Source organism: Prenolepis imparis, unplaced genomic scaffold (assembly GCF_030444845.1).
Source record: "Prenolepis imparis isolate NDT839.2.m4 unplaced genomic scaffold, iyPreImpa1.0 SCAF_10, whole genome shotgun sequence".
In the NCBI taxonomy this organism is placed as follows: Eukaryota; Metazoa; Arthropoda; class Insecta; order Hymenoptera; family Formicidae; genus Prenolepis; species Prenolepis imparis.
In genome coordinates, this window is record NW_028141168.1 from 11055678 (window position 1) to 11067091 (window position 11414).

An 11414-nucleotide genomic window follows, 5' to 3' on the forward strand; every position below is an offset into this window, starting at 1 on the left:
TATATTTATAATAGCAAATTGTGCAGTAGATAAAACTTGTGAAATATATAACTTATTATCAGATAATGTAATATTTTATCTTATAGTACTAATAATTACATAAATTTATTTAAATATGTTGTAGAATGTTTTTTTGAAATCATAACTATAATATATATAAAAACTACTTTTATTTATATTTCTCAAAAAGAATAACTATTACAATTTGCTACATATATTTTTTAAAGGATATTATAAGAATATTATATACAAAATCATTAACATGAAATACTCTAAATATTTATTAAGGATCGTATTAACAAAAGATGTAGCAAAATTTATTGATGTGGAATACTTAGTTTATAAATATATAGTAAATATTTAAATTTATATTAAATTAAGAATATATAACAAAAAGCAGGCTATTATTTTAAACTAATTACTTACTTAAGCAAGAAAGACTATGGAGGTGTGGTTAAAGATGCTGGTTCTAGGCGAATAGTATTTTTGGAGGAATTAGCATGATTCTTTTGCCGCCATTCAATCCATCGCAATAATTCTGGACTTTGAGAGGTATCATTAGGATCATTCCGAGCTTCTAATTGTTGATAATATGCTTCTCGAAGCAGTCGAAAGGTCTGTACATTTTTGAATGGTAATTGTGTCATAGGATCCACATATTTGGCAGGCAATCTATATCAGACAAAAAAATTTAATTCAAAATATAAGATTAATCTTGATATAATAACTCTTATTTGTTTAAATATAATAAGAAACTAGAATGTACAATAATCTTAAATATGAAAATAACTTTAGATAGCATTATTTTTTTACCGCGTGATTGCACAAAGAGGTTTCAATGGAGGCCTTTGTTGTATAGATTTCTTAAACACATCCAAGTACGATTGTTTGCTTTCAAAAGTAACAAACGTGCGTTCATGAAATGTTCCAGTGTCTTCGGCATGAATATTTTTCTCTTTAGTAGAGACAGGTGGTACATCTACAGATTCCTCCTTATTATCTTTTCCATCTGCTTTCGATTCTGTACCACTGAAAAATTTATATAATTAGATAAACGAAATAATTTGAATAAAATGTTAAATCCAATATTTGAAGCTTTGCCTTTTTTATGCATGCTTATATTTTATGCTACTATAATAAAACATATATATACCTTCCTTCTTTTAGGGAACTGTCAGAACCTGTGTTATTGGATACTGTATTTATATTGTTCTCATCATCACATTCGACATTGATTTTTTCTTCCTCATTTACACATGTCTTAGATAACACCATGACTGGCATAGATAATGATTGATACTTAATCATTGCTCCAACATGCGTCTTTCTCACAGACCTAGTAGTCTTTTTTTCATTTTCTAATTTCTGGTACTTTTCTATAATATATAATGCAAGATGTGTAGAATAATAGAGTAACATTATAATATAAATAACATTATAATTTCTTTCTAAAAGATATATTCCTAATGTGATATTTTCCTTCCTTTCATTCTACAATTGTTTAGAAAGAAATTATATTACAATCTATTGTTAATTATATTTGTAATCTTTGATATAAATTGTTTGACATTTGTACTTTATTGCACATACCTAATGATTTCATGTTAATTTCTTCTGTTTGTAAAGCTTCTTCTAATAATTCTTCCTGTGTTGGTTTCCATGTATTATGTCTTGTAACTTTTATCTTCCGTTTTTGATCTTGATTTCTTTCACGCAAGCGTTTTTGTGTAGCTGCTGATTTTGCCGCGGTAGAACGTCGTATCGATTTTCTTTCTGCATAAAATAATACATTGAATGTTTTGGGAAGAAACATTTATGATAAATAATTTGTTACCTATGCTATCTATTAAAGTTTTATCTTGTTTTGGCTGTCTGAGCCTCTTTTCTCTGGGTGCAGATTGAGTATGTGATGTAGTAGATTTAGGCTCTTTATAAGCTTTTGTTACCAATCTACGTTTCTTTTTTGGCCCCTCTTGTTCGGTATCAGAAACTGGCTCGTCATTCTCATCAATACTAAAATCTGAATCTACCTCATCTTCTGCTTCATCTTCTTCCCTAAAATTTTAATGTTTATATATATATAATTTGTTGTAAATCTTTTTTTGTATCATAGATATTATAAATGTAATTACAAACATGTAATCGTTATCTTGTTCCACTTCATCAAAACCACCATATGTAGTTTTGTAAAAATCGTCTTCCTCCTCCTCATTTAATAATCTTGCCATTTTAGTGCCAGCATTTGTACGTCTTTCTCTTGTCGCAGCCATGATTATAAAACTTTTTGACTTACAATTCTTGATACAAATCTATTGTGCAGTAGACTTGAAAGAATTTTAGAATTTAAATAACATGCACAATAAATATTATATCATTGTTATTCTTATTGTTGACATAAGCTCTTGTTACACTTATCAAGCATAAATATTTTTTTTAATGTGTCTCCAACTTGCAGAAGTTATTTTGCACCTAAAAATATACAGTAAAGGTTAGAATATTGTTATATCTTTAGAATATTTTTAATCTTCTTAGTAAATTATGTATTTTTATACAAACTGAAGCATTGTATCTTGAGTTGAAAAATTATAATTAATTATTATATTTCATACACTGATTTATTATTTTTCAGCTACGAGCCGTATGCAAATAATAAACATTTCTGTACCGTTGTGTGTTCCAAAAACCTACTTGTCGGAATATATAACAGTTTGCTTGACCAATCAGAAGGCAAAAAGGAACAAAGATTTCTTTATTCTGATTGGTCGATTAAATGCTATTTTATCCGAGGAGTAGATTTTTGAATGCACCATGGCATGGGAAGATGAAATTCGATCCCAATCAAAACTAATCAGAGCATTGACTTTGATTTGATTTATAGACTGTTTGAGAGCGCAAAAAGGAGTTTCTGCATTATGTAATTTACATATATATATTTTTATTTTTTGCTATAAAAATTCTTAACATTTTGCACACACACATATCTATCAAATATATAACATTTGTAATATAATTTAGAATGATTTAGATTATTTTAAATCTAATATATATTTATACTATATGTAAATAACACAAATAAATTATGCAGATATTACCTGCAAAATTATCTATAAATATATTATTTATGAATATTCTATAATACAATGTATATCTGATAGTTATGTACTGTACATATAACATAAATACTAGTTTATGTATTTTTTGTGATTCTGTGTATACAACTTATTCTGATTTATTATATTCTAACATATATCTGATCTAATTAATATTAAATTATTTTGTTATTATAATAATCTTAAAATCAACAATGATTTAAGTAATATTCCTTTAGTATAACATATGATACAATTTGATAGAATTTCTTATATGCCTTTGACGATGTCTCTCATATTTATCTCTTATACTGTTTATATAATTTCTCTTATCAATATTTCTTTTTTGTAGATACAGCAGAGCACCTTATAAGACTTCGTGCACCAAGGTGACTTCGTCAAATAAGCTGATAGCAAAAAACTGTTAAAATTATGTACCAGTCAACAGTTGAAGAAATTTTAGAGAAATATATACCAGGGAAGGAATTAAATGACGTTAAGCGCATTTTGTATGGACGTACATTATTGTAAGAACTTCCATATTTTATACAAGTGTAAAAAAATATATAATTAAAAATTCTTAATATTAATAATTTTACATGTTCAAAAAAATGTAGAATTAAATTTATAATATGCACAGTTTCTATTTTATTACTAATTATTACATAAATTAAGACAATACATGTATGCCATTACATTAATATTATTTATTATTAGACCATTAATTGAGAAATGGGAAGATGAAGAATTTGAAATACAAGGATGGATAATGAAAAGTGACATCGTAGAAGAGCTTCGTCCCCCACACCTAGTTCGTGTCGGACTGGTACAACATAAGATTGCATTACCAGTAACAAATCCCATTTTAGAACAACGAGATGCGATACATAAAAAAATTGCATCATATATCATAAAAGCAGCTCAATTCAACGTTCAAATTTTATGCCTTCAAGAAGCATGGCGTATGTGAAAACTTTAATTTTATTATGTACATAAGTGCTATGTATAAATTTGTATAATAATTGATTTGTGAAATTATTGCAGCTATGCCATTCGCTTTTTGTACAAGAGAAAAGTACCCGTGGTGCGAATTCGCAGAGGATGCCGAGACTGGGCCCACGACCATGTTTCTGTCTAAATTTGCTAAAGAACACAACATGGTAATTATATCGCCGATTTTGGAAAGGGACTCTGCTGATGGCGATACTATCTGGAATACTTGCGTGGTGATTAACACGGATGGTAAAGTCCTTGGGAAACATAGGAAGAATCATATTCCTCGTATCGGGGATTTTAACGAGTCCACTTATTATATGGAAGGCAATACAGGACATCCAGTTTTCGATACACCTTATGGACGCATCGCAATTAATATATGTTACGGACGTCATCATCCATTGAATTGGTTGATGTTTGGTTTAAATGGAGCAGAAGTAAGAATCACAATCTACAGGTTTCATTAGCGGAAATGTTCACAGCTATTCATAATTTTTCAAATTGTATAGTATTCAGATATTTTATCCAGAATTTATTATATAATCAATAATCACTCTATATTTTTAGATTGTTTTTAATCCATCAGCAACCGTTCAAGGATTGTCCGAACATTTGTGGCCAATTGAAGCAAGATGCGCCGCTATAGCGAATAGTTACTATACTTGTGCTATCAATCGTGTGGGTACCGAGGTTTTCAATCATGAATTTACATCTGGTGATGGAAAACCAGCACATAGAGATTTTGGACATTTCTATGGCTCCAGTTATATTACTGCTCCTGATGGTACACGGACTCCAGGTTTAAGTCGGCACAAAGATGGACTCTTGATTGGAGAATTGGATCTAAATCTATGTCGACAAACGAAAGATATATGGGGATTTAGAGTGAGTATTTATTCTATAAAATTCATGTGCAGAATAATTTAGAAAATTACCGAGTTTGCTACGGGATATAAACTTTTTTCTCTCATCCAAGTGCATCATGTGTTGATATAATTTTGTAATTCATTCTCTGTATAAATTTAATTATACCAATATAATTTGATATTGTAGCAATCCTACACACACACACACACACACAGAGAGAGAGAGAGAGAGAGAGAGAAAGTTAATAGAATTAATTTAGTATATTAAAAGTACCTATTTTTAATTTGGTCGAAAAATATAAATCTGAGATAAAAAATGATTAAAATATCTTAAAATTTATACTCTATAAGGGATTTGCAAAATTTAAATTTATGATATATAAATAAGAAAATATGTAAATTTTATATTAATTTCAGATGACACAAAGACTGGATATGTATGCTAAAGAACTTGCTGAATTCACAAAACAGAAATGAGATTTAGAGTATTTACAGAATATTTTAAATATTTACATCATTCTCAATTTCATAAAGTTTGTTATGATATTGATGCATTTTGTATTCCAAAGGTTTAACACATCCATATAAGGATTTAAATTTTTATCTTCCAACACATTTTTTTCTGAATAATTTCAGAACCTATAGTTATATCTTTCTACAATATTAAAGATTTATTTACATTGTATAAATTTGTTATAAAATTTTGTATATAAATCGTATAAAAAATTTATACGATTATTATATATTATAATCTTGTATATATAAATTGTATAAAGAGTGAATTGTCACAACAATATAAATATATTCCAATATATATTTCATAAAGGTATTTTACTTTGATACATTCGATTAAATAAATTTTGCAAACTGTGCATCACTCTAAACAATATATTTATATAACATTATACTTTATAATTATATATTATATTATAATTATTATATAACACAACATTATTACATATATTACAATTATAATTATATAAAAATTATACTTTATAATTGTTATATTATATTATAACGTTATATTAATTATAATTATACAGTAATGTTTATACAGTCTTAATCTCTAACATCTTTGTTCTCATAAGAACATATTTTCTATTTCGTTAAATCTAAATAATATAATAATTATAAATTAATATAACATAGTATCTTCTAGATACAAATTCTGTAAATTAATTTCTTTTTATATTGTGCATATTGTTTTTTAAAAATGCACAGATTTCTCTATAAAAATGTCGTTGATTATCAACATATCAAGTATTAATACAATTTCATTCAAATTACATCTGTTTATGAATATCTACATTTGAATATTTATATATAGCTATAATATTCTAGTTATATTATATTGTATATTGTACAGAATTTATACCTTTGAGATACTATCCAATACAGCAGTATGTGTTTGTTTGCGATAATGTAAAGCTTCTTGATAAGCTTTCTTAACCGCTTTTCTATCTGCAGGTTTACGTGATTCAATTAACTTTGCTTCGTCCACTTCCTGTGATACTCCGAGTTTTTCTAATTTTTCACCTGGCAGCCATTGCCTGAAAAATTTGATATTATTAAATCGAATATTTTTTACTATTTATATATATATATATACATACCTATATATATATATATATATATATATATATTTCATGAAATGTAAAAAATTTTATAAATACATTTTATAAATATTATAATTATATAAACTAGAGTTTATATATTTTTTTATTTCAAGATTATCTCTTCATGTGATTAATAATTTATTGTGTCCAGATACAGTATCTTTGACAATAAATGTATTTGACAAAAGTAAATAGATTGATAGATATTTTTTATTGAAAATTGATATTATTTTCAAGATTTAATTGAATGTCTATTTTTTTCTCAACTTTTGGACTTTTAATTGAATACCTTAATAATTATGTATTAAATAAAGATTTTTGTGAAAGTTTCTCCAAATTATAAAAAATATTTTTTTAAATTATCTATTTGTGCTTTTCATGTGTAATTTGACAAAATCCCTTCTTATTTAATTTATTACAAGTAACTTTAATATTTGTACTAAGGATGCGCATTAAATACAACCTATTGTCAAACATTCTGTATAATGTTTTGAATTATTGTGTATTAAGAATTAAAAATGATTACCATGTGCGCTTTGTGTCGAAGAAAAGTACAAGAAAGACTGGTTCTTTGTAATTGTCAGCAAGCGCTAAAACGTCATCAGGCGGTGCCGGAATTGGTACTCCTTTATGTATAGTGCCCCGAGGTGTATTAGGATCAATGATGAGAGCTGGATACCAAGGATATCCGCGACATTTAGCCCATACAAGTTGCAGAGCTGCCAAGCTGGTACTGGTGCTCGTTTGCTTGCTCTCGTTTTCTTTCTTCGTATCGACAATCTCTTGTCGTTGCTTCTCCTCTTCTGGATCGGGAGTAGTAGATCTACTCGTGGGACAACTACTGCAACTAGATGATTGGCTTTCCCCTTCACCTATATCACTATCCATTGTTCCACTCCTAAAAATATTAACTTAATATTAATATCAAGTGAAAAAATTAAGGAATATATATTATTTACATACCTATATACTTTAAAACTATCACTTTGTTTCTTTTTGTCGTCTTCCGAAAGAAACATTTGTCCACCTTTAGCATTACGTGCTCTAGCTTTACGCGTGAATAATACCGCTGTTCTCCTGTTTACGCCACCTCCGCCGACCTCTTTCTCGTTAGATTGCGATTCCGTTTCCACGCGACCACTACGATTAGATCTTTCTCTTTTTCTAGATTTAGAGCCAATTTGTTCGGATTCAATAACAGGATCAAGCTCGGGATAGTCTTTGCGAGTCTGATCTATCAAGGCTCCACCCTGCTCTTTCATTTTCATTCCTGCCCGATAAAACATGGTATCTTTACGATTATATGCCAAACAATTGTTCACCATCAAAGTAAAGTCACTTTCAAAAGCGGCAATAGAATCGTATTCCTGTTTCTCTAATTTCACCTGTAACAAAGTAATACGATTGCTATAATTGTGAATTATATTTTTACTAGGCCTTGATGGATTTATATTTTAGAAAGTAATTCAACGTGTATAAATATAGCTATAAATGTAATATTAAATAATTCTGATAATTACCTGCATAGTAGAGAGATCCATAGGATGTGATACTATTTCAAGATAATCTGAAACTTCTTTGGTGTTGACTGGTTGTCCAAATACATCGTTTACATCTTTCGCTTTTATGGCTTCTAATAATGTACGTAAAACACTCTCCAATGGCCGCAATTCGAACCACATACATTTTTCCTTTCTGTAATCAATTTTTTCAGAATGATATATTTCATAATATAAATGTTAAATGTGTGAAAATTCTATATCTATATTTATATCAGTATCACACTAAATTATATGAAATATTAAAGTTTTTAAGTCTATTATTTTCTGAAATTTAAAGATTAATAAATTTTTAAAGCAATCTATAATTTATATATTTCATTATTAAAAAATATTATATTAACATTGATTGCCATTTATAATAAGCACAATTTGTATATCATGTTGCGAGTACTCACACTTTGAATAGTTCTTTCTTTAATTTTTCACGCTTTCGTACTAATTCGCACAACAATCGTGCACGTTCTAAGTCTTGACGTAAGCATTGCCAATATTTAAGTTGACGATACAATTCTTCTCGTAACTCGCTATCGTGCGTCGGTGAAGTGGAATGTTCGCCGAGCGGCTGCGGTCTGGATTGTGGGTGGGAACTTTGCAGTCTTCTAAGAAGCGGGACACCATTCCTGTACTGTCGCTTCAGCGTCCAATAAGCAATGAGACGTTGTATTAATTGACTCCTCTTTGGTATTCCTTCTGCTAAACTGATTGAGATAAAATAATAAAGATTTAATTAATACATTAAAATATTGTTTTGCATAGATTTTGTGTTTAACCATATGTCCATTTCACACTCTCTATAGAAATAAAAATATAATTATTATTATTATTACCTAGCTATTTCTCTGATTCTTTCAGGTGGTATGGTGGGAATAGAAATAACGGGCGCTGATGAGCTTTTCTTGTTAGCTATCGCTCTCCTTCTCGCGTCCACGGGATTTGTAGAAGGTTGATAATCAATGGGTGTATGTGCCTCACAATAAGCTGTTTTTTGCACTAACATTGGTTCTCCGTTTGCAGGTTGCACCGTTCTCATACGCATGCACAGACCAGCTTGCTGGGCACAAGTTACATGAAATGCCGCATAGCAGTTGCTCTTATGACACTGAATGCACGCGCCTGCCCCTCTGCGTTTGCATACGCAGCACGTGAGTTTCCAACGAGCCTGTGGAATACTCTCTATACTGTCGATGGGCTCTAGAAATACAGTATTGGCAAATCTAACTTCTGGTATCCATAGAGCGCACACTACATGTGCCCATGTCGCGGGACGATCGGTCTGTTTGAAAGCGCCGCCTCTATTCGGACATAGGACACAATCTACGGCCCTGGATGGACTCTGTAGACATCTTCTACACAACCATTGTCCTTCAGGTATGTATGGTACGCCATAGCAATCTTGATGAACAGCAAGATTGCACATATCGCAAAACAAGATTGCGTTACTATTTTGACATTCTCCATCCATACAAATACAACAGACGGCGTCTTCGTCCGCAGCAATCCCACCTCCGCCATTACTTTGTTGCTGAAAATATGATTCCTTTTCTAATCTGTCCATCAGTAGTTCAAATGTATCAGGTTCCAATGCAGGTGATAATCCAGAGGCTAGTCTTCTTTCATTCACAATAGAAAGCCATGCAGTGTCTTCCTCATCTAAATCATATTCCACTTCTCCTACAGCAAAATAATAATATTATTTTTGAAATAATGTAATCACACATAACAGAGTATAATACATAAAAAATAAAATTTAATAATAATGTGAGATTTTAACATGAGATAATACTATAACGATTAAAAAATGTTATAACATTATATTTATTAGAAGCTGTGAATTTGATATCAAAGATATACAAAAGGTTTGATAATAATTATTAGAATAAAAGATTATTAAGTATAATAACAAATAATATATTGTGTAATATATATTGTAAGAATTAAGCAACATTTTAATATTATACTCTGTTATACTGTATTCGTCATAAATATTACAAATATTTCGAAATATTATTTACCATCGAGTTCTTCACCGCTGCGTTCCATGAATCTAATGTAAGAATTTGGAAGTGGTTCAGCCTCCCCTAATTGATCCTCGTAACCCTCTATCTCTTTAACTGAAGCAACAGGTAATGTGCTGAGAATATTCTTGTCTTCTTTCTCCTTTTCCAATAATGCTGCATTACTTTTTAAACCTTTTTCATCAAGCATACTTGGATCCATGGGAATGATAGGAATTGCCTCAGAGATGGCCAACTTAATTGATTTGTTTCCATCCTCCCCTATAGGGTTTACCTGCAAATATTAAGGTATTATATCAATGTAACTGATTCTTATACAAAATTATTTATTTACTAGAAATGTGTATATATAAAATTATAAGTATAAAAATACTATAAGAATCCAATTTATATACATGTTTATTAGTGAAATAATTAATTTAGCATCTCCTATTTTTTGAAGTTTTTCGTTAAAGTCTCCCAAAAATTATTGCTCGCATACAATTTAAAAATCAATTCGACACCGAAGCAGTTATAATTCAACTTTCGTTATTTGTAGCGAGAAGAAAGTTTGTTTGAGAAAGAATAGTTTATACTCTTAAATAGGACCAAACCATCGTGTTTTTCTCAATAAGTAAACAATCTTTATTCATACCAGAACGAATTTTGCTGCTTCTTGACTGCTGAGCGTCTCGGTGTTGGTAGGACTCGCGGCTTCATTAGGTGCACCCACTCTGTTCCTGCCTTTCTTTTTATTAGATTGCGGCGTATTCATCTTCGTTCTAGCTGTGGCAAACACGTATATTCACTGTTGCTTTTCGTGCGTTTATTATCCTACAGTAATACACACGGACATGTCAGAAACAATTAATAAGAGATCCCGGTATCGCGAAGCTAACCCTATTTCTTCCACGCGATAACGAGACAGATAAATAATCGACAATAATACAATTATTACAGAATCTTTTACCTTTTTTTTTTATTGATTGTTCCTTCTCTCTACGCGGTATCACGCTGTCAATGAATGACAATACTTTGAACAAAAGAGCATCGTGAAATAACAAATGACCGCTAAAAGAGCGATGCCAGCTGCTAGCTGCTAGACGCGATATCAACTTGAAGCCGCCATTTTGTCCGACGTGGAGTTTGATTGGCTGCGAGATTCTAGGTATTTCCAGCCGCCGACCAATCAGTAACCATTGGACAAGTTACTTTCACGTCCCTAGGGATAAATTTTTCGAGTTTACTCTCTATACGATTTCTGTGCTTCGTGATGGTCACTCGTGCGGAT

The 11414-nt window shown here is 30.1% G+C and overlaps 3 protein-coding genes across 5 annotated transcripts; 1 reads left to right on the plus strand and 2 right to left on the minus strand.

Annotated features, from left to right (window-relative positions):
• Window positions 1-165: 165 nt before the first annotated feature.
• On the minus strand, window positions 166-2700 carry Yl-1 (Vacuolar protein sorting-associated protein YL-1). Of its 2 annotated transcripts, none has more exons than XM_083048838.1 (7): window positions 2557-2700; window positions 2137-2469; window positions 1835-2055; window positions 1591-1773; window positions 1154-1376; window positions 814-1029; window positions 166-672 (listed from the first exon to the last, which is right to left on the minus strand). In XM_083048838.1, the coding sequence occupies exons 2-7, from the start codon at window positions 2268-2270 to the stop codon at window positions 441-443; spliced, it is 1209 nt and encodes a 402-aa protein (XP_082904964.1). In that variant the 5' UTR covers window positions 2271-2469; window positions 2557-2700; the 3' UTR covers window positions 166-440. The 2 variants fall into 2 exon arrangements, with proteins under 2 accessions (XP_082904964.1, XP_082904965.1); XM_083048839.1 differs by having other exon boundaries at window positions 2610-2676.
• An 85-nt stretch (window positions 2701-2785) lies between these two features.
• On the plus strand, window positions 2786-9495 carry Pyd3 (beta-ureidopropionase pyd3). 2 transcript variants are annotated; one of them, XR_014426343.1, is made up of 8 exons: window positions 2786-2914; window positions 3442-3616; window positions 3807-4051; window positions 4134-4522; window positions 4653-4970; window positions 8982-9071; window positions 9144-9271; window positions 9364-9495. XR_014426343.1 is itself a non-coding variant. In XM_083048840.1 (6 exons), exons 2-6 carry the CDS (start codon window positions 3522-3524, stop codon window positions 5426-5428), a joined length of 1107 nt encoding a protein of 368 aa, XP_082904966.1. In that variant the 5' UTR covers window positions 2786-2914; window positions 3442-3521; the 3' UTR covers window positions 5429-6656. The 2 variants fall into 2 exon arrangements, 1 of the variants encoding a protein (XP_082904966.1); XM_083048840.1 differs by lacking the exons at window positions 8982-9071; window positions 9144-9271; window positions 9364-9495 and adding an exon at window positions 5369-6656.
• Window positions 6174-11318, minus strand: Br140 (bromodomain-containing protein 140). Its single transcript, XM_083048834.1, has 9 exons — window positions 11094-11318; window positions 10779-10957; window positions 10142-10418; window positions 8957-9800; window positions 8525-8827; window positions 8088-8262; window positions 7531-7952; window positions 7094-7465; window positions 6174-6501 (listed from the first exon to the last, which is right to left on the minus strand). The coding sequence occupies exons 2-9, from the start codon at window positions 10896-10898 to the stop codon at window positions 6321-6323; spliced, it is 2694 nt and encodes an 897-aa protein (XP_082904960.1). The 5' UTR covers window positions 10899-10957; window positions 11094-11318; the 3' UTR covers window positions 6174-6320.
• Between the last annotated feature and the right edge of the window lie 96 nt (window positions 11319-11414).

Bases quoted from the DNA above. Each gene is read 5' to 3' on its own strand.
- Yl-1 (XM_083048838.1), bottom strand. From the start codon at position 2,270: ATGGCTGCGACAAGAGAAAGACGTACAAATGCTGGCACTAAAATGGCA. The intron at 1,774-1,834 runs GTAACAAATTAT...TATTTTATGCAG, and splicing joins AACTTTAATAGATAGCATAG to AAAGAAAATCGATACGACGT. The intron at 673-813 runs GTAAAAAAATAA...TGTCTGATATAG, and splicing joins CCTCTTTGTGCAATCACGCG to ATTGCCTGCCAAATATGTGG.
- Pyd3 (XM_083048840.1), top strand. From the start codon at position 3,522: ATGTACCAGTCAACAGTTGAAGAAATTTTAGAGAAATATATACCAGGG. The intron at 3,617-3,806 runs GTAAGAACTTCC...ATTTATTATTAG, and splicing joins TTGTATGGACGTACATTATT to ACCATTAATTGAGAAATGGG. The intron at 4,052-4,133 runs GTATGTGAAAAC...AAATTATTGCAG, and splicing joins ATGCCTTCAAGAAGCATGGC to CTATGCCATTCGCTTTTTGT.
- Br140 (XM_083048834.1), bottom strand. From the start codon at position 10,898: ATGAATACGCCGCAATCTAATAAAAAGAAAGGCAGGAACAGAGTGGGT. The intron at 8,263-8,524 runs GTGAGTACTCGC...AATTGATTACAG, and splicing joins AAGAAAGAACTATTCAAAGT to AAAGGAAAAATGTATGTGGT. The intron at 6,502-7,093 runs GTAATCATTTTT...CAAATTTTTCAG, and splicing joins TTCGACACAAAGCGCACATG to GCAATGGCTGCCAGGTGAAA.